The sequence below is a fragment of the Carassius gibelio genome, chromosome A1 (assembly GCF_023724105.1).
Source record: "Carassius gibelio isolate Cgi1373 ecotype wild population from Czech Republic chromosome A1, carGib1.2-hapl.c, whole genome shotgun sequence".
NCBI lineage: Eukaryota > Metazoa > Chordata > Actinopteri > Cypriniformes > Cyprinidae > Carassius > Carassius gibelio.
The window spans coordinates 35,130,100-35,153,439 of record NC_068371.1 but is presented as its reverse complement, the minus strand read 5'-3'; the positions used below and the strand labels follow the sequence as shown (position 1 = coordinate 35,153,439).

The window sequence follows — 23,340 nt, the reverse complement described above, 5'->3', positions numbered from 1 at the left end:
AAAAAAGTTACATTTTAGGTGTCTGGTCACGATTGACAATGAAGATCAGAAGTGTGACTCCCAAATAAGGAGCAGCAGAGGGTTAAAAACACATTTGTTAACCACATATATTTTGCAGTGCGAATCAACAGTTTTAAATGATGTCTGCCACGAGACACTGATGAAACCAAATTCGTTTGCTTGTGGTCACGTGACCATCAGGAGCGCGCAGCCGGCATACAGGCTGCGTCCACAGCGCTCGCGCCCGGGGATAGTAAACGATCCTCCCGCGCGAGCAATCATCATCACTGGCGGAGTCACACAGAGGCGAGCGGCGACAGTATCTTTTACAGAGGAGCGGGTTGTTGTATTATTCACCGGCTGTGAATGTGGACTCCTCGAGCCTCGGTTGATGATGAGACGGCTGTTGAGCTGAATATAGGCGTTTGCTTTTTCGGGTGATGAATTAAGAAGGAAAGCTGAACTCTTTTGACCAGTTACCCTGCCCAGTGTGGTATCGAGCTCCACCAGAAGAACCATTCCAGGACGCGATCATGGAAAAATACACGCGAATTTCCTGCGAGCTGTGAATGATGGATAGTTTGAATGAACATTGCTAATGCTTTTATGTCCTGTTTTACATGCAGTGGTTTTATTATGAATTGAAGGAAAGCGTATAATAGCTTAGGTTATGTCCAGATGACAAACTGCATCTTTTCTGACAGTGATGCAAAACATTTATTACATGCACAGAGCTTTGATAAGCTTTTCAAGCGCTGCTGGATCTAAAACTGTTGCATTGAGAGCCGACAGAAGAATAGAATATCTTTGTCGTCGATTTCTGAGAATCTAAGAAGAGCGGGAACGACAATTTGGCTGTCCTGACACAAACGACAATACGGATACAACAATGGCAAATGACTCCATCCAAGTAAGTTGAATGCTGGTTACGGAACAAACCTTGCTAGTTAGTTCCTAAAACCTCCCACGTGTTTTGTTTATTTAGGAGACAGACAATAGAGTTGCTTTTAAGACCCAACAGATGCATTCACTTTTCTTTAACAAGCCCTGCTGGAGTCTCCCATCACCCTTCATCTGAGAGGTCATTTCTTCTCCATTATGGTGTACAGGGACATTTTTGGTGATTAAACGCAGCCAAAGTGTTTGGTATGTACACTAAATGTACGCAATTTCCCTGTTGAGCTTAAAAAAGCTTGAGTTATTTTAGACCTGTTCTGTGTTAAACCCAAATATTTATGTTTTCTCTTAACACTCATCATGGTGGTTTGCCAGAAAATTGTTGGTATGAAATCTTACTGAACTGAAACATAAATAAAATGACGACAAAGTTTAGGCCTAACCTTCCCTCATTTTATGACTTTTATAACGTGTTTAAAGAACAGGTTTGTCTGTTTATTTATTGTCAATTAAATATAAGCCAGCACACTTGTGGTATGTAACATGGACAGATTCTTTGGGAAAATACCATAAGCAGTTTAAAACACACCCATGATAAAAAGCTGTAATGTATAAATAGCACCATTAACTGGACTATGTATGGTAAATGATTTTTTATTTATTTTATGAATTGAGTATTATATACAGTAAATTTATTGCAGTAAAAATGAATAATTTTCAGTTTTTACTTTAAGCTTTAAAGGAAATTTTCATATTATTCCAAACCTGACTGACTTTCTTCTACGGAACACAAAAGAATGTTTGGTAAATAAACACTATTGGGCATCATTGACATTTCTCAAAATATCTTCTTTTATGTTCCACAGAAGAAAGTAATTCATACAGGTTTATAACAAGATAATTTGAATAAAAAATAATTGACAATTTGCTAAATGGTAGATTTTCAAACTGACACTATAGGGAGAACCTTAATCAAATACTTTTTTATTATTATTATTTTTTTATTATTTTAATAATCTGCTGAAACTGACCCGATGATACTAGCCACCAGTGTTTTTACCAGATCAGACCTTCTCTGTATATTTGAAGATGTACAAGTTGATATTGCTGAATGTGACCGAAGTGACCAAATACTTGCAGGCGGCATTGAAAACACAAACAAAGTGGCAGTCATACACAGATTCTAATGAAGTGTTTCCTACACCGTTCCAATCAACAATGTGGAGATAGCCTCACACACACTCACACTCCTGTCCACACATATGAGTAAGCAGCAACAGTCATCAGAAATGTGAATGTGATTATGTCAGCAACTAAAGCCTAGTTCACACTACACAACTTAAAATGTAGACAGATTGTTGTGCTGTTCGGAGTACATGACTTGCTGTCTGTCTTGAAGTCGTTGTGGTGTTCACAATTACGAGACCCTAAGTAGATGATCTGCAACAGGGCTGAGAACAACTATGACTCTACACGGTGCCCAAACCATATATTGTCATGAAAACACATGCAAGAAGTTGAACGGGAAGTTGAACACCACATGATGTCGACCGGTCCAGACATTTAGCATGTAAGATATTGCTTTGGCATCTGCGAGGTATCTTTGATGCGTCGTTGAGTAGTTCACACATAAAAGATTGCAGAGCGCTGATCACCTGCTGATTTCCCCCAGATCACAGCATAATCTGTCAGCGAGCTCGTTAACTTGCAAATCGGGCTTAAAGTCCTGTAGTGGGGACTAGGCATTAATGACAACAGCTGGTTCACATTATGAGCATAATATTTTTGGTTTGTCTAGAGCACAATCAAGTTTCAAATTCATTGATGCAATGATCTTTCTTATTCTTACAGCAGGAGATTCTGTACACCGATGCATCTCACAGCCTCTTCGCTAGTTCACAGATGGAGCTGAAAGAACTTAATTTTTTGTGCTAGGCTAAAATGTTCTGCAAAGCCCTTATCCCTGTGAACTCAGATGTCCTGTTGTGTTTCTGTGTGTTTTATTAAGTATGTTCCCACACCCACAGCCCTCTACGCATTAGGCCAGCTTAATGGGGTTTGAAGAGTTTACCAATTCCCAGTTTCCTGTCCTGTCTTTACTTCAATGGCTTTTAACACAACTGCATATTGTTTTTGTCAGTACATACCATCAGCAAATTGATGCACTTATGTGGCTTTATAGATTTAGGTACACAGTGTACTTATTTGGCTTCATTTTGTGTCGAAGGAAGTTGGCAGTTCATTTTATCTAGTAAGCAGTTTTAGTGTAATTAACACTTCTAGTTGAAGGAGAAGTTAGTTCAGAAATGGAAATTGTTTATCTTTTTTTCAACCTAATGTTATTGCATTTAAGTTTTTTTTCCCCATAAATGTATATCCTTCCTTCTGGTAAGTTCTGTTTGTGTTAAGTTACTAAATTAAGCCTGAGATCTGGATCAGTTTGATTCACAAGCAAATCTTTTGGATTAGTTTTGTGAACCAAATCAAACAAATCCAACTAATAACAAGGCTTTGTGAACTAATTGTATGCTTATTGGGTTCTTCTTTAAAACCCAAATAACTCCAGTATTTATTTATTTTTTTGCAAATAAAGATTCAAAAAATGAGTTTTTGGAGCAGTGCCATAAAAGAATAATTCTGGGTTCCCCAAAAACCTTTTAGCAAAAAATTATAAAAGAAAATATATATATGTATGTATTTTCTTTAGAACATTTTTGTTTTTAGAGTGGTAAGAAATACTTTTTTAGTGGATTTGATTTGGTGAGGATGCTCAAAGATGAGCCTGCCAAGAGCATACTTGTCAGGATCTTGTGTGCTTTTCTGTTGGCCAGAAAAGTTATTGCTGAGATCTGATTGGCTGTGGTGTGTTTGGCTGATGGTGCAGTTTTGGAGGGGATCAGGAGGGCTTCATGTTGTGCTCTTCTGCCACACCCTCACCCTATTTACTGACCCCTGGTAGTGTGTGTGCTGATGACTTTCTGCTGTCATGTTTGTGTTGACCTCCTGGGGCAGCTTTAAGTCATTGTTTAAGCCTCGGATTGGGCTGACTTGTACATCAGTGCATCGCTGCTCTTCCACTATCTCCAGTGAAGAGTGCATCAATGTATTCCTGCCTTTAAGCTGATCAACAGCTTGTTTAATACTCTGACGGGAGGTTAAGAAACTTGATCGCTTCCCTCCCCCATTTTTTCCCCAAGTGTAAAACAGCTGCATTTTCTCATGACCTCATAAAGGCAAACTCTGGCCATGTGTTCCATATCCTCGTTCCGTTGCAGCTCCTCCCCTCTGTGACATCATCAGTTCTGTTGCCATGATGAGTTCTGCTCATTATCCAGTGTTCTGTAGCTTTAGAGCAGCTTGCACAACAGTTCCATTACTAAAACCAAGCTTCCATTATTTAAATGCCATGGGCTAGTTCTCCATACATTGATCTTGATGTAAAGTACTCTGTAAAAATGCTCTCTATCTCTTTCCTTCTATTGATCTTATTGTTCATTGTAGGTTAATTGCTTGATTTGTTATTCAGGAAGAAATGTCTCTAATGTGTATTATCAAACTTTATCTTTTATGTTAAAGTTTCATTGTCAGTTAATCTCTGATTTTTATAAAGCACTTAAAAACCACGGTTTCCTTGTTCAATGCAGGAATTTTAGTTTGACTCGCCCATTGAAATCATTTATTTGGAAGCCATCCTGTTATTACATCCCAAAGCGATGAATATTTAATGCTGTAAAAGCGAGCATACTCTGCAGAAAGACATATCCTCCCTTCCCATCCACATTGCCCTGTTGCTCTTTGTCTGCGAGAGCATGCAACAGTTAGAGTGTTGTAAACTGATCCGCAGGGTGTAGTAGTGGTTGTAATCTCTCTCTCGGCTTCTACCTCTCTCTCTTCCCCCCTTCCTCTTTGTGAAACACCAGCTGCTCTGCTTCTCCCCCTCCTTCACTCCAAAATTCCCCTCTCTGTCTGTCTCTCCCTTTATCATATGGGCCAGCTCTCCATCACACCTCCGGCTCTCTTAGGGTGTACTCACACTAGCCAGTTTGAACCGTGCCCAAGTGCGTTTGACCACCAAAGCGCGGTTCGTTTGACTAGTGTGAGTGCTCCGAACCGTGCCCGGGCGCGGCTCGATTAGCCGGCCCTGGCCCGCTTGGAAGAGGTGGGCGAGGGCACGGTTCAGTTGGACTCGGGCGCGGTTCGCATGCAGTGTGAGCGCTAACCGTGCTGAAGCACGGAAAAGGATGCGTTCCGTCACGGTTTTGCGACGCTCCAAAACCAACATGGCAGGGAAAGGGTCGCTTTGGTCTATTGCAAAGGTGCAAAACGCATAAAAACTCAAAACTGCAAAGTCCTTGCTGCACTTCAGCTGGTACCTTGCAAACATCCTCATACGAGCAGCACGATTACATGAAAATTTTCGCGCCACTAAGGCGAAACATCTGTTTAACAACAGGCTGTGAGAGGGCTGTGGACCAAACGACACAAAATTATCCACAAAGAAAACAGAGCGATGGACTCCATTGTGTTCAGAGAGTGCCACTCTTCTTGTTTATCCCGAAACCGTTGCACCATAATGACGTAAGCGTGCTCCGGCACGAATGCTGAAACCCTATATGTGAGTGCAGGCCGAGCGGCAACCTCCCGCTCTCTCTCGGGAGGCCAATAAGGAAGTGACTTAAACTGCAATTCATCGACTGGCCGCTTGAGGCTGGCTGCAGAAGAGAGTCAGTCCCATAGACTCCCCATGTTAAAATGCCCAACTTTACAGCAGAAAAAAACATGTTTACAGCCTGGTTCAAAAAATGATTTTGGTCTATATTGCTAATTTTGCCCTTCATGACAACTGTGAGGGGGGGTGAATTTTTTTTATAACTCATCCGTTTAAATTATATTAAGCCTTAAAGTTCTTCATAATTAAGGGCGTGGCCACTTGAGTGACAGGTGGAATGCCGCTGCTGATAATGCAGTCGATCTAGGTGGGCGTGGCTTCAGCAATCAGCTCCCGCCTTTTTGCCCATTTTCGATTATCCGGGAGAGTCGCGCGGTGATGCGCTTCCAAGATGGCGACGGTCCGCTCTGCACACTTTACGCTTCAAAACCGCTATTGAGGAGTCTATGGGTGACGTCACGGACACTACGTCCATATTTTTTTACAGTCTATGGTGCAGGCCGGAGGGGGAGTGGGGAGGGGGGACAATCGTACTCGGGCCCGGTTCATGGCAACCGTGCCTAGTGTGAGTGTGAATTTAGAGTTTTTTTTCTGTTTTATGTCCATGACAAAAGATCATCATTCTAGGTTACTGAATCATTCTGTTAATGCAGGGATGATTGTTTGTGTCACATGGTTGTGTTTGTTTATGATTAGAAGTAAATGAAGCGAATTAAGTTGTGTTTGATTGATGGATCACTACGAGGCTTAGGATTTTTCAATTGATTCATTTGGGTCAGTACTTCAGATTTGTTCTTGCCCTTCAAATATTTTCATTAGGCTCAATTTTTTTTCTTTTTTTAAATGATTATTTTTATCCCATAGTCCTCACCGTAACGATATGATCATTGAATATGTTATATATTCTATATATAATAATGTATTAATGTTTCAAGTAAAAATCCTGATAATAATCCTATAATATATTACTAATATAAATGTGACCAAAGGAAATATCTTTTTTTATTTAAAAATAGAAAACAACAAATAATTTATTAGGTATTTAATGTGTAATAATAGCTGAAAATTATAGAGCTATAGTGTAACTCTGTGGCAGCTAGGAACTTATGCTTGCAAGACAATTCCAAGTCATTCTCACAATTTCAACAAAACCTTTTATATTTTATCCAGCAAGATACCAGTACTTTGGAGACATATTTAAATGAGAATGTACAACAACAAAATTCAGTATATGACAGAAACAAATGTGTGCAAGTCATAAATGGCACATGATCAATGAATGTAAGCCGCATTGACAAGCTGCATTGGCACAATAGAACAAGTAACCGTTCCGTCCTAAAACTCACCACGGGTCATCAGGCCATCCGTTGTTGACCCCAGTCTATTTAGCACATTAGACCTACGCAGTGAACACTAATTATCCCAGACATATCATATGTAAAACTGATCATTATACGATAACAAGCCTGTTATAGATTTTGTAACTGTTACACAAGCAGTTTATGCAAATATTTGTTTATATATTAGGTGGGGAGAAATACCTTCCAACTGAAGTCACACCTCAGTTGAGAAGCATATTACACTCATTCACAGTTGAGTGTGCAGGAGAATGTCTTATTTAACAACCAGGTTACATTTAGGTGGTTGCCATTCCCAGGAGACCTTCTGTAGCTTTGTAAAGTACAGTAGTTCAGTTATTTATGCGTCATTTTCTGTTCCTGTTCCTTATGAAAGTAATTTACCATACCTGTCAAGACCACAGATTTTCTATCTGAATGTGTAGTGCAAACTGAGCAGCAACGTTTTTGAAAATGCTTGTTAGTAATATGTGAAGGAAAAGCTTAGATTCTTTTTTGACTGTCAGTTTAGAAAGCAGGATGTTCATACCCCTTGCTGTGTTTGTGTACATGACCGTGTGTGTGTGTGTGTGTATTTGAGAAAGAGAAAACTTCTCCAGGTCAGTAAGTCTCAGCCCAGTCCCTTGACTCTGGGTGGGTCTAGTATTTTACAGACTATTTAGTCTACATAATGCTGTGTCTGTGTGAGATACAATCTTTCTACAATTCCATCATTCATCCTATTTAAGATAACCTTTAAAAAAAGTGATAAACCACAGCCATAAATAATCCACTCCAGGAAGAAATTGATCGATTTACTAATTTACACAAATGCTGCATAGAAATAATAAGAGAGATCAATTGCAGTACAATAACAGAGACATATATCTTTGTTTTGCTGATCATATTCTTTTTTCACCAATAGGATTAGTTGGTTTGCACAAGGAAGTCTTGTGCTTTATGCAAATACATTATTAACATTCAGTGCAGTTCAAATATGTTTATTCCTCTTCCTGGTTACTTTTAGACATTTTTCTGACATGCACACATTGAGATTGATCTGATCAGCTCTGACGGCTTGATTGCACCTTGTTATAAGTCACAGATGTGAGACATTGGGAGTGGTCACAGACAGGTGTTTACACACGGGTTTCCAGGAAAACTGATGCCATAGCAACTATGATTAGTGATGTCACAGTATACCTTCTCACAGGAGGGTTGTAGAACAGGAACAAAGCTCAGCTCAGTCCATTAATTAGGGGAAATCTAGTTGTAATAATTTATCAACAGTGGCTAAGATCTTAGAATTTGAAAATTTGCAGTAAAAAAGATAGAAATAAACTTTTAAAGTAATTCATATACATCAGTCATTCAACTGCCCCCCCCCCCCAAGTATATGTTGGGGGGGGGGGGTGATTTTTTTTATTATTTTTTTTTCTCTCAGTAATTCCAAGAGCAGTTGTGTACATCTATATTAAATGCCTTCAAAACAGGAAGCAGCTAAAATATTCCTTTGTCATAAAGAATGTTTTCTTTTTAAATAATGCAAAATATGGGGTTGTGTAGGCCTGTATGGATGATACATTTTCACCCCTGTCATACCAGCAAAACATTGAATAATAATAATTACCTAAAATAAAAATTATTTACCTAAAATCAAATTATAGATTACAATTTTTAATCTAATTAATCATAACCTTTTTCTGATCGCAATTAATCATACTTCAAGAAAATTAAGAATAGACCATGTTGTTTCAGATGTTTATTTTGTTTATTTTAAACCAACTGCCTGCTGACTGCATATATCTACTACAGTAACGGATCTTCATTAACTAAACACAGCAACATACACCTGACAAATCAAAACATTATCATGAATGTGTGTGGAAACAACATGAATGTACGCAATGTCTGTGCATAGATACAATGTGTGATCAGTGTGTCAAGAGCACTCATACACGCATTAATATAATTAACTCTGTATGGTACTTACTGTATGACTCTCAGGGTTTCCCATATATTGATTTATTTGTATCACAATATCAACATGGACCGCTACAAATAGATTTTCCAAAATGCTTTGACTTTGTTGAATAACCATGAGCACTGCATGTTTCAAAATCAAAACGCAGCTCGGGTCTTTTTATATAAATGTATCTTTTTTTATTTTTTACAGATTGTCTTCAGAAAAGTTTACAACTTACAAAATGAGGACAATAGAAGTGATCAAAACAACAAAAGAGCAATGACATAAGTGCTATAACAAGTCTCATTTAGTTGTTGTCTGAGCCAAGCCAAATGGGTTGTGTAACTGCGATAGAAGAGAGTCCCTCTCTCTAAAAAAAGAAACTGCCTCAGTTCCATCATCATCAAGTTAGCCCACATCTTGGCTCATGATAGGAGCCCAGCCAAGAGAAGCGGTGTAAGGAACACTGCTCAGAACAGATGATAAGAGACTCCTGGTGCAAGTTCACCGTTTCTGTAAACCTGGACTCCTCTTCGTGCTGTTCCAAACCAGTATGACCTTTTTGTGTCCATATAATTTAAATCAATTTCTTCAAATTGTCTTAAATGTGGCAGGTTTTGAACAACATGAAGATTATTATTTTTTATTATTTTTGGGTAAGAACATGTTGAACAATAATCTGAAATATTACATAATACATATACTAAACTATACCCCGTTTTTCCAACAGCTATTGGAAATAGCTGGATTAATAAGTAATGGTATCACTATTCTTTATCTCATTATTCATTTTAATATGTGGTGCTGCAGAGAAAAAAAACTGTCCTCTGAATTGTGTACAGCAGAACAGGGCCACCTCTCACCCATTAACCCTGGACTGATCATCCCTCAGATCTTTCTGTTGCAGTCCAGGGAGACCCGATGTGGTCAGGACGCCCTTGATCTCACACCCACTTCCTGGACACTACAGTTTCTCTCACTTCCTTCACATTATTTTTTTTTAAATAAAAGCCTCTCAAATGGCAGTCTCTGGCAGTTAACTTTGGGCTCATATATTGACTGCAAGATATCAGTTTAGGAAGCTATTATCTAGTTATTTAAAATGATATTTCAAATACAGTTGTAAGATAATAAAAGGGTAATCCACAAAGGAACAATTATATCTCAGTCTGAGAGTTTGAGTGAGTACAATAGAGATTTTAAGAAGGCTTTTTCCTGACATTGCCACAATGAAACTATTCATCTGAACTCAGTCTGCACTCACACACACACTTTTCATTTCCTCTCATAATGAACACACTGAAAACCCATGACAAAACGCACAGTGACATCCTAAGGAACTCTTTGCTTCTACATGCGCGCAGACACACACACACACACACACATGCAAAACGTCTATCAGATCATATTGTTAATGCGTGAAAATTTCTCTTCAGTTTACAGTTTTATATATATATATATATATATATATATATATATATGTTATGTGTATCTTCCATTTTCCTCTCAGATTTTATTATGATGTGACGCTGAGGTCAACTAGTTTACCTAGAATTTTTTCACATTTTTATAGCATGTTAGTTTTATTCCAGAATAGTAATATTTTACAAATTATATTTAAAGTCTATGTGGTTACACTCTGAGCTGTTTTTGATTGGGAGAATGTGTCTTATGTAAATGCCTCTTTAAAAAAAAGATCGGGGTCAGTGAATTATACAGGACTTCCTCAAAGTCGTGATAAAAAAAGGAGTTAGTGACAGATCTTTTCTCTATATTGTAACATACTTTGAGTAAAAACAACTATTATTGAAAATGGAAAAAACTTGGTTCTATCTATCAGTTGTTGAATTGATGGCGGCATCTCAATTCAAGCTTGCAGTAGATTGTAAGAAAGGAGTGATTTCACTACTAAATCATTGCAAGTCATATAATCAAATATATATAATTTTCCCTCAAATTTCCCTCTTTATCTTAGTTTTCTGGGTTTCTCTGTCTATCTTGCATACTGTTTTTTTTTTTCTCTCTCTCTCTAATGTTCATTGTCATCTTTAATTATTAAAATTGTTCAAATGTTCAAGCTACAGATGAAATGGGGATAAATGAATCCAGAGCTCCTGACTGGGCAGACAGAGAGAACGAGACAGAAGGAAGGACAGACATTTGGCCTCAGGGCTTTGACTGAGCTCAGAATTTCTGGCATTCTCATGAGCCACAGCAGCTGAATAGAGCACCCTCTGTGTGTGTGTGTGTGTTTGAGTACTCCTAACCTGACAATGAGCACTGCTCGGTTATAGTTTGGGCTGATAGAGAGAAAAAAAGAGCTCATATTAGGGTTGTCTTGGTGACTTATTTCAAGTGCATGGTTTTATGCCTGTCCTTCCACTATCATAAATGTTTATTCATGACACATATGTGCTTTCTTATGAGGAAAAGTGGTGAAAAAACATCATATGCATTCCAAAAGAAGCGTCGGTGTATACTGGCAGTGACAGCTTTGTTGATTATAAAGCATCAAGCATCTCTCATGATCACTGGTTCTGTTTCTAGGGAAAACACTAACTAATAATATGTACATTTTATATACACATTAAGTTGCTTTTGATGAAAGGATCTGCAAAATGCATATGTAAATGGTGTATGGGAAGTAAGTACAAGTATTTGCATAACAGAGTTCGCAAACAGGATAGGCATGTTTCTATTATTGATTTAGTGTGTATTTATTTGGAAGCTGTTTAGAGCAAGTCAGAAATGATGTGCACACACCTTAAACAACCTTCTCGCCTCACACATAATGAGTTACAGGTTATGTTTATGTTGGCTACATCATGCCATTAAATCTTCATTAAACCCAGGGCTTTAGACATGCTCTGAAGATGCATTTATTAATATAACATTTAAAAGTAACAGAATGATATCTTTGACCAGATCTAAAGCGAAACTGAATGGATTGTTTACAGTGAGCTCTACATCTCCTGACATTTTACCCCTTGCTAATATGTTTTAAACTTTTTATCTCTCACATAACATATTTCTTCTGACGCTTTATTCATCTGGATTTCAAAGTCTGTTATTATTAAAGCAAAAAGTCTGCCAAAGTAACGTGAGCAAAGGTCTCTTCTGCAAACTGATGTCAAGCAGACTCTTTTAATCTCGTTTCATTTTACAATTCTGTTCAAACAACAAACAGCCCCCTGGTGTTCAAGCATGGCAGTGCAACCTGTATTCAACAGCTGGGATTTCTTTTCCTAACAAATCTCTACTCTTATGTTAAACCAGAGCACATCATCTTACTTAAATGCAAAGTGAATATAAGGAGACAGGAATGATCAAGTCTTCCTGCTGTGCCAGTCCTCTTAGAACCGCCGCACATTGAATTTGGGGGTTATGGGTAATAACAAATATCCCAAATTATCCATAATGTATTCTATGATTTATTTATCAGTTGTATGCTACTGAGGCTTTGATTCATTTCATCAGTACACGTTCTCTGAGACTGCTCTGCGAAGCATAGCTCCAACATCATCCTCAAATTTGCGGACTATACAACTATCCTAGGACTCATCACTAATAGTGATGAGACATTCTACAGAGATGAGGTTAAGGCACTCACAGCATGGTGTGCTGATAACAATCTCTCTCTAAACATCAGCAAGACCAAGGAGATGATCGTGGACTACAGGAAGTCACAGAGAGAGAGTCACGTTCCCATTCACATGAATGGAGAGATAGTACAGACAGTTAAGAGCTACAAGTTCCTTGGCATTCACATCTCTTAGGATCTTTCCTGGAGCCTACAGAGATCCAATTGCAGTGTTTTAATGGGGTGATCCAAAATCCAAAAACAGGCTATAGGTCAATAACAAGGAAAGCAGTCCAAAAACAAGAAACATGAAAAACCATGAGGGCCAGGTGACGGAAAACAAGGACTCCATGAAACAGATAGAAACAGACCGGTTTATATAGACAGGTGAAAACAATGAAAGTGGAGACAGCTGAGTGGAGTTAACATGTGCGCAATTAACAGTGATGAAGGGACAAGGCTTTGTGGCATATGTAGTACCTGCAGTGGGGTGACTATGGGGAAGTGAGACCACTAGTGGACACCCAGGGAAACACAGACCAGACACTTGCTGCGTCTGAAATCGCTCACTCATTCACTCATTCACTAATCCCTATATAGTGTATAGCAGTTCAGTTCACTATATCAAGACGGAGTGAACAAATAAATAAGTGAACGGATTCGGACAGTGACGTATAGCCTACATTGCGCGTGAGACTTGTGGCTGTTGCAAAAACATTGCTATATGTACTTTTATATTACATGTACCTAATTTTAGAAAATAATACTAATAGCAATAATACTCAAAATTACTTTATATTGCAGTTATACATACCTCTGCATCAGCTTTGTGGTTTCATCGAAGGTATATAATAATAATTTTTTTGTAATGCTTTTATGTTCATAATCATTAAATGCTATTAAAATAACGTACTGAGAACAAAAATCAACACACATAAACTCGTTCATAATTATGTATTTATTATTTTTAGTATCTTGACACTCGCTCAAGCAGCGTTTTGAGCTCAGATAAGATGGTTGTAGAGAGAGCGTCCTCAGGTGACCGTTAATTTTACATCAGAATACATTACCTGTTATTAACGAAAAAATTTAAATTATCCACATTTTTGTAAGTTAACAACAATGCCACCTCAGTAAATTAGTCAAATATTAAAGTGAGTTATTCCCTACATAACATGTTTTAATATAAGTAATGTAGGAAAAACGTTAAAACAGAAATAATAAAGATGTAAACTTCATCTCTCATTCAAACTCGCTCGCTCCAGCTCTCGCTTCCAGCTCGACGCTACTCCGCATTGGATTGTGGGAAATAGTGCTTCAGCGAGTGTACATCGGTTGTACACTCAAAATCAGAATGAATTGTGGGTAAAAAGTAGTGGACAAATGTAGGGAATAAAGTAGTTCACTCAGAATTCGGACAGCGATACAAAATGCTTGACACCCCATATAGTGCACTATATAGGGGATAGGGATCGGTTTCGGCCACAGCACCTGTGACACATTCTCTCACATGGTCACCTGTTCATTTTGTCGACTGTTGCTATAGAAATGGATAATCCCTAGTCCGAGGACGTGAACAGCATCAAGTTAAACGTCACGTGTTGTCATCGCGGGGTTACGGTAATAACGACATGGTGTGAATGTAGTACAAAGCAGCATTTTCCTCATAGAATGTGTGATTGTGTGTGTATGGAAGCAGCTTTGTGAGGTTTTCCCTATCTACATTGTACTTTGTTACAAGAGTGTTGTGTACTCTCCTGCTGTTATTGACATCTCTACTACAAGAAGACTTATCTTTGTTTGTAAGTTAGTTTTTGTTTTGTTTTAATTTGGAAAGGGGTTAGTAGAGAGGGGAGGCCATTTTCTTATGATCTTCTCAGTTGGCCTGAACCCCCTCTTGAAGCTTTGAACCCTCCTGCATTTGAATTATTATTATTTTTTTTTTGAGTTACATGCCCTTTATCTCCCTAGACATAATACAGGAATTTCCTGTATCCTGTAGTTTTCTGTGTTCCTCTTTTCATAATTGATTTCCCTGTTTTGCAACTCTTCTTATTAGATTCTGAGTAAAGTGTTGTATATTAAAATATTAGTTCTCATAAAAAAATGCAGCAATTGACACAAAATCTTCATTGGGATCAATATTTTGGGATCTTCCTGTGTCCTCAGTTCCTGTCAGCAACATATTACTTTGCGTTCTGTTTTAAGGGGGTGGGGTTTAGTCACGCTTACTCTCACTGTCTTAATCTGTCGTTTTGTTTTTTTCTTCTTCCTGCTGCTCACCCCCACATCGCTTCCGTTTTTCGCCTTTCTTTAGTCGAGGGGGAAGCTGTTTATGTTGTGAAGTGGGTTTGATAAAGAGGGTCTCGGCGGGGGCGTGGACTGACCGCTGCTCCAGAGGGAGATTTTATTAGCAGTCTTTATCAAGGCCAGGTGGGCAGGTGCAGGGAGATAGAGGGTGTGACATGGCTAACGGGGAGGGAAGACATACATCCCTCACAGAGCAGCACAACAACGACAACAACATCAGCCATCCAGAGACTTCAGATACACCACAAGGGGTAGGTCTGTTAAAGACACCCCAAAATTTGGCGTGTTTTTGTAAAGCATTCTCTATAATAAAGTTTTAGAACATTAGAATGCAGATAATTTTAATTTAGTTCATATTCAGTGTACTATAGCTGCAGTAGTGTGAAATGTGTTGAGCAAGAATTTAAATTGTTGTGCATAGACAAGTTAGTTTGTTTAAAGAAATGTTTTGTGACCATAATCTCTTTTAAATGTATTATATAGAATATATACGTGTAACATGGTAAAAAAAAAAAATGTATAGCCTGAATGCACTGTAAGTCGCTTTGGATAAAAGCATCCACTAAAAGCATAAATGTAAATGTAATTATATTTTTACAATAATATTATTTGTATTAAAAAATAAATAATATTAAATATAAATATCAGTTTTTACATGCAAGTTGCTTTTAAAAATGAACTTTTATTTTGAAATATATTTAAATATGTTTGTATTCAAAAATAAATATAAATAAATATAATTTTAACATGCCACTGTAAATCATTTAAAGTAAAAAATGGTAAAATATATAATTAAATATTAGTAAGTTTATAACTATAATAAAGTTTACATTTATTTTAAAATATATTTATATTACATTGCATTGTAAAATATGAATGAACTTTATAATGTTACATTAAATTAAGTTACTTTTACAAGTTATTTACATTTCTTTTTGAATATATTGTTAAAAAAAACAGAGCTGCAATATGTTACTTGCAATTTGTACTTTAAAAAAAACATCTTTGGCTTTTCAATTTTTTTTTTTTTTTTGTTCCTGTCCATTTCCCCCTTTCTTTTTGTCTTCTACGAGCTCAGTTGTTCATATGTGGACTGACTTTTGTTTTCTTTCTGGGTCGTGTCCTCCCTCCCTCCCTCCCCTAACAGTTGATATCTTTGCAAGTTGCATCACGTCATTTCCTCTCATCCCCCCTTCCTCTTCTGACTCTCCCTTGTGCTTTTCTGTCATTGTTTTGGCTCTTCCTCTGTCTGACACTCTTCATATCTCTCTTCATATGTCTCACTTTCTCATAGGTGTTTTGTAGTCCTTTGTGAGAGTTGATGCATGTGAGCTGCCCCACCAAAGTGGCCTTGTTTGTGTTGACTTGCATTCGAGTGGAATGATCGAAAGGATGTTGTGGTTGTAGGCTTAAACCATTGTTGCTGAAACCGTATCACTGTAACCACAGCAACTAGCTCTGATGTTGTGTCACAGAAAGAGTACCACAGAAGAGTTTTTAGGGTTGTTATTGCTGTCATCTGGTACTACTCTGAATGAGCATGCACAATTTAAAATACAATCAGATTTTTTTTTTGTCTGATTACCAATATGGTGATTATTTATTATATATCTCTGTCTTTGTTTTGTTGCGACTGGCCTTTGAGGTCCAAATGATCACATTTGACGTTTTGGGACCTTAACATGAGCAACATTCTTTCACCCACTAGTCATAAAGAAAGTACTATTTATAGCGAGACCACTGAGGATTGACGCTTCCTGGACAAAGATTATGTCTGATTCCTGACAAGCCCTCATTTTTAATGCAGATGAAGAAAATACAGAACAAAATGAACACTTAAGTAATCAGTAAGGATGAATTAAATAGATCAAAAGTGACAGTAAAGACAGTTTTACCAAAGATTTCCGTTTCAAGTAAATGCTGGTTTTTTGAACAGTCTATTCATGAAAGAATCCTGATTGGCTCACAGTTTTCACAAAAATATGAAGCATCACAAATGGTCTTATAATAAAGGTTTTTTTATTTTTTATTTTTTTTAGCACCAAAGCATATCAGAAGGATTATGTGAAACTGAAGACTATAGAGTAATAATGTGGAAATTCTACTTTGCCATAACAGGAATAAATTACATTTTAAAATATATTTAAATAGAAAACTTTTAATTTGAATAATATATCACAGTAATTACAGTACTTTTACTTGGTGAGTTTAAGAGAAAAAAAATCTTCCCAACCCCAAACCTCTGACTGTTGGTATAAAGTCAGATTAATTTACATGCATTACTGTTTTGTTACTTGTCTAAACTAAAGCCTGGTGTTAGTTGGTCCTGTAGTAAATGGCTGCTTTGATGCCAGTGAGTCACAGAGATGTATAGTAACGAAGCAGAACTACTTCACTACTGTACTTAAGTACTAAAAGTCGGTATCTGTACTTTACTGGAGTATTATTTTTTTCTCCTACTTCCACTTTTACTTCGGTACAAATTTTCGCTGAGTTTAATACTTTTACTCCGATATTTTTTTTATGTGCTACATCGTTACTCGTTACAATTATAATAATGTTACGAATCATTCCTTTACAAACCACTGCCAGAACTGTAGATGGCAGATTTGATGAAGCTGGCACATCATTGAGCGAAACAAGCGATTAACAAGACTGCGTGTGCTGACTGAACTGCTGTGAAGAGAGAAATGAACACCGAGCCGAGCCAGATAATGACTCGTTCACGAGTCAAGAACCGGTTGCATCGGTTCTCGGATGACCAGTAACGTTAGTTATTTCTGACAGTTCGATTCAATAAACCAGTTGAAGAAAACAGTTCACCGATTCTTTTGCGCTCGATGCAATGGCGTCATTGGCGTTTACTCCACCTGGGCTCATAACATTAACACAGAATCAGTTCAGAATCAATCACCAAAAGAATCAGTTCGTTTCAGACGCTCTGTGTGTCGGTTTGCTTCACGCTAAATCACACATGCGCAGTATCATCAGCTCATCGGTTCACGAATCAGACGCGTCTGACAGAAACGGTTCTTGACTCGTGAACGAGTCATTATCTGGCTCGGCTCGGTGTTCATCTTCAGTTCTCTCTTCACAGCAGTTCAGTCAGTCAGTGTACTGTTTGAGTAAATGAATTACTCCGTGATATTGGTTTGTTTTAACTCAGAGGGAGTGTCAGACACATTAAACAAGTTAACAGCTTAATTCATCTGTGAATTAATGCGTATTGGAGACGCGAACTGTTTAAAACGATTCAATTCGATTTGGTGGACTGTTTCAAAAAGATCCGGTTACATCGAATGATTCGTTCGCGAACCAGATATCACAAACTGCTTTGTTTTTAACTGTCTTACAACAGACACGGAAGGGAAGACAATGCTGAATAAAGTCGTAGTTTTTGCTATTTTTGGACCAAAATGTATTTTCGATGCTTCAAAAAATTCTAAATGACCCTCTGATGTCTTAGGGGTTTGAAACAACATGAGGGTAAGTTATTAATGACATCATTTTGCAAATTGGGCTAACTAACCCTAGTAACCATTTTTTGTTTACAAGAAGTTACAGTCAAAGGAATTGTGATTGTCCTTTAGGTTAATCATTTGAAATAGTAAAAACAATATGTTCAAACTTTTGACTACTTTCTTTAATAGCTACATAATACTTCTACTTTTACTTTCAGTACTTGAGTAGTAAATTTTAAAATAGACAACTTGCAATACTTAAGTACAAAAAATGTTGAATACTTTAGTACTTGTACTTAAGTGTGGTGCTTAAAGAGCACTTCAACTTCTACTCAAGTCACTTTTTTGATAGAGCACTTGTACTTTTACTCAAGTATGGGTCTCTAGTACTTTATACATCTCTGGTGAGTCAGAAATCGTTCTCACACACACATTGCTTCTGTTACTGTAAATGACGTGTTTTTGTGCGAGGTAAACTTTACTGCAACAGTCAAGTCATTGAGAGCTAGTTTATCTGAGGCTGAATCTCTGCTAATGTTGAAACGGTGTATTTTAATAATCCGCATCAGTCTCAGGCTCTCCGTGTTCATTTGTTTCTGTCAGATAGCCATCTAATCACACTAAAAGAGACAAGGTTTGCTGTTCTTCAGGGTGTCTGATGTGGAAAAAAACTACAAAGTCTTTTTAGAGGACTAAAACTGATTTGAAATTCAAATTGGCAACTGTTGGCTTAATTTGGCTGTATGTGACCTGTTTGTGAGTTTCATTTTCACAATAGCTGAATGCATCAGACTTCACTAAGCACTTTGATTTCAAACTAACAATTTGGGTAAATATTCCTGTCATAATTAATTAGGTTGATGTCATACAACATGTGTGATATATTCAACTATACCATGACAATACAGCTACTACAGTTTAGACCCTTTTGTTTGATCATCGTTGGTTCCTTTTTTAGACAAAATGTTATATTATGTTTCATTTTCATGTTGGTTCTCACTTGTACTATTTTGCAAGTTAGTATTTAACAGTAGTATATTCAGGTAAGAATTATTGAAGGAATTGAAGAAAATGCAACACAATATGAATTTGACGTTGATTGTTGTATTAAAGCTATAAAAGATATTCAATTAAGAGCAGTGAGTGATTTTGTCTTTTCTTTTGTTGTTTGATTAACATTAAATAAGACAGACAGCAGCAGGTTTATTAGGCTGCTGTCACTTTAAGATCTCATATGCATTTTGCATATGAATTCCGGTGGCATGTGCATATGACTTTTTACATATGTTTTACCTTTTGGAAATCTTTTTGGTGTATGCACCTCGTTTGGAAGATTTTGACTGGCTGTTTTTCAGTTTCCAACTTTTAGGATCTGACACAATGGATCTAATATACTGAGGTTCTATTTTCCGTTTACGAACTGTTTACGTTCACAAACCGACTGTGTTTAAGTGAACACTCGCCAAGCAGTGAGTAAATTTTGGTATTTTTGTGTGCATCTGACCATTTATTATGCCTAAAATATACCTCACTTGTCTATCTTCCTCCCCAATTTTGAGCGCACACAGGAAGTGAAACTGAAGACTGGAATAATGATGCTGAAAATTCGGCTCAGGATAAATTACACTAAAATATATATAAATATTGAAACAGTTATTTTAAATTGTAATAATATTTTACAGTATTACTGTATTAAATTTTTATTCTTGGTGGGAATGAGAGAGTTTTTTCATTAGCATTAAAAAAAAAATTCCCGACTGCAAATTTTAGAACAGTCGTGTACGTCCGGTTATTCTGCCCACCCACCACTACTTAGTTTATCTTGATATATCGCTATCTCACTCTCTCACACACATGTTTTAATGCTTTTCTCCATGTTCCTCTCAATTGTTTATGAAGGTCCTTCCTGCCTCAGATTCTTAGAAGTCTTATGTCACGCTGAATGAATATTTCCATAAACCATTAAACTGCCGAGTAGTTATTATAAACTGATAAATTGACAATGCCTGCACATTGTAAGCTAAATATTACTTGAGAAAGATACATTACACCGAAACAATAGCCTTATTTCCCATACTGGTGTCATCTAGTAAAGCCAAGACTCGCAGAAAACAGGAAGAGACCATGCAGAGGTTTAACCGGATATCCTGCAAAGGGAGGGTGACCCTCCACCACAGCTTTCCCTTCCCTCATCTCTTTCGCTCTCTTTTCCTTCATCACTCTGTTTCTATGCTACTGGATATAAGTCTCATTGCCGGAGAGAGGAGAATGTGTTGGTCTGGTGAATGGGATCACTGGGAATATCTTGACATACAGGTGACTTCTATGATTGTCAGGATTGTTGGTTGTCAAAATAATTTTAACAGACGAAGAGCGTTTTTATTTTTTTATTTTTACCCAGTTGGATGTGTTTCTCATAGGTTGTGTAATAAAGAGGGTTTCTATAGCAAATCAGTTGGAGATAATTCTCACCGTTGTATTCGGTTTCACAAATTATGATTGGTAGATGGTAAAACAGCGTTAAAAATTGAATAATTGTGTAAAAATGTGTTGGCTGACTGTTCTCGATTGTTTAGTGTGTGACTAATGTGCAAACTCGTGTAACCTGTGAAACATTTGTTTGAGGTTTTATAAAGTGGTTTTAGTGTGTAACTAATTATTCAGTGTTCTTTTGAAGTTTTGGCAAGCCGTTATTGTGTATCTTTACATTTTTACATAAAGTAAAATGTTCTTAGAATATGATCCATCCTGTCCCTGCTGCATCTGATATATTTCCCAGTATTGATTTTTTTCCTTCATTGAAGTAAACTTCTTCAGACTGTTTGCATTCATTTGTAATCAATGGCAGTTGCTTTCAAAAAGCTCTTTTGTCTAAGAGTTTATATTATCCCTCTAATTTCTCTAAATTTAAACATACATTTTTTTACCCCTGCAAAAGCTTCTGGAGCATAATTAAATAAAACTGACTTATTTCAAATGCTTTGGGTTTTCATTTGTTAAACCAGTAGAAGTCAATGTCTTCGGAAGCAATGAGTAGTATCCCAAAGTGGAAGTCGGCAGGATGGAAAACAATAGAGAAAATGACCCCAAATGTCTGGAATCCACCGTTTATGTGTAGTTAGTTGGTTTCAGAGCTGTGTGAATCTAATATATACGTAATTTGAAGTGGAGTGATTTCGCTTGTTTCCAGGCACTTGTGTTTTGGGCCATAGATGCTGAGTGTATTTTAAGAATAACATTAGAGATAAAAAATGGTGTCGACAAAGGATAAAGCTGGTGTAGATTGCAAAAGTTTTTCAAATATCACAAGCTCCAATCTGACTTCTGCGCAATTTCCAGGAGTCAGCCCACCAGAATTTAGCAGTATGCAAATACAATTTAGCAGTATGCAAACAGTTTATCCTAGAGCACATTTTTATATGACAAATTTTGTTTTCCAAGTGATGTAGGTGAAGTAATTCATAATTCGTTCACATAAACTAGCCATATTTGACCACAAAATCTACATATTAAAAATGGCTGCATTGTTATTTTTTATATTTATTTTTCAGAATCTCATAGATTATAAATTTGCCCAACAGCATTGTACCTGTTGGTCATATGGTTTTTTACTGTGGGCACTTCTTGGCCAGATAAGCCACAATGTGGAAGAGACTTCATATACCAACATTCAAACTCTGTCTATGTCTGTCAGATACTCCTGAAGTGATCTCAGTGGAGTGCATTTAGTGAATTATTAAGATCTCTTAGGATATTGGAAGCTGAATTTGACTTTAAACTACATCTTTCTGTTTCGCAGAGTGATCCCGGTGGGTTGTCAGTACTAGAGCAGCTTGGCTTGGACAATAGCTCAGATTTCTCCGACTCGACTGTTCAGCAGAGGTTGGATGAACAGAGAGAGCGAATCCGTAGGGAAATCCGGAAGGAGTTGAAGATTAAAGAGGGGGCAGAGAATCTCCGCAGAGCTACTACAGATAAACGAAATGCGCAGCAGGTGGAGAATCAGTTGCGGAGCTCCAATCGTCGTCTGGACTCGCTCCACGCTCAGCTACAAGAGCTGGATGCTCATATCGTTGTCAAAGGGACAGATGATTCACATGGTGAGTGGACACAGACATATCCTGTATGTAAGAGATGACTTAGTGATGTCATCAAAGACAAATAGGCTTTTTAATTTCTTAAGAACAATTTGTCAAATTTTTGTTTTACAATTAAAAAAAAAAGTATTGTCACATTTTACTGTCATTAACAGATTAAGAATGTTTTGAAATAAATGTTTGTTTTTTTAAGATCACAATTATTATAATTATAATATTTGTGATCTTAAAACTTAAAATGTTAAAACATTTAATATATATAAATATATAAATATAAATGTATAGTTGAATTAATGTTTTGATTTACTGAGTGGATGCACATCCACAATTCCAATACTTATAAATAATTAAACCCAACAAAAACCCATTTGTTTAAAGACATAAATTATAGATGCCTGAAATATTATTAATTCATGTTTCTGTATCAGAAACCTTGATTTTTCATATTGCAAGTCCTGTTACTGAATCCCTTGGCTAACTTTTTTTCTTTTCTTACTTCTTATGCCTAGATGATGCACCTCAGTCTCCGGGAGCAGAGAGCAGATCATCCGCACATAAGGAGAGAATCGCTGCACTGGAAAGGCAGTTAAACATCGAACTCAAAGTCAAACAGGGGGCTGAAAATATGATCCCCATCTACGCTAATGGCTCCACCAAGGTATCTAACAAAAGCTATTTCCCAAAACTTAGTGATCTGCACTACCATACAAAAAATTGGGGTTGGTAAGATATTTTTATTCAAGATTCTTTGATGAATATGCAGCTCAAAAGAACACCAAATATTTGAAATAGGGTTTGTTTGGAACAATAAACTTAAAGAAAAATAAACTAAAGCTACTGATACTTTCTGCTCCACTCTTAAATCTTGTTTAGACACTGTTTGCCCCTTGTCTTCCAGGCCAGCCCGTATCACCCCTTCTGCCCCTTGGTTATCGGATGTTCTGCGCGAACATCGTTCTAAGCTTAGAGCTGCTGAAAGGGTGTGGCGCAAATCTAAAAATACCACTGACCTTAATGTGTATC

General features: G+C 37.1%; 1 protein-coding gene across 3 annotated transcripts in view; it reads left to right on the top strand.

The window, feature by feature from the left end:
* Positions 1-233: 233 nt before the first annotated feature.
* Positions 234-23,340, top strand: part of LOC128018807 (serine/threonine-protein kinase N1) — a 44,975-nt gene continuing 21,868 nt past the window's right edge. Inside the window, exons 1-3 of one of the 3 annotated variants that reach the window (XM_052604597.1) lie at positions 234-910; positions 22,020-22,320; positions 22,827-22,975. In XM_052604597.1, the coding sequence (XP_052460557.1) occupies positions 890-910; positions 22,020-22,320; positions 22,827-22,975 (471 nt within the window). In that variant the 5' untranslated portion in view covers positions 234-889. Of the gene's footprint in view, positions 911-14,741; positions 15,011-20,329; positions 20,537-22,019; positions 22,321-22,826; positions 22,976-23,340 lie in introns of those variants that run through there. The other 2 variants (XM_052604591.1, XM_052604582.1) reach the window with 2 other exon arrangements.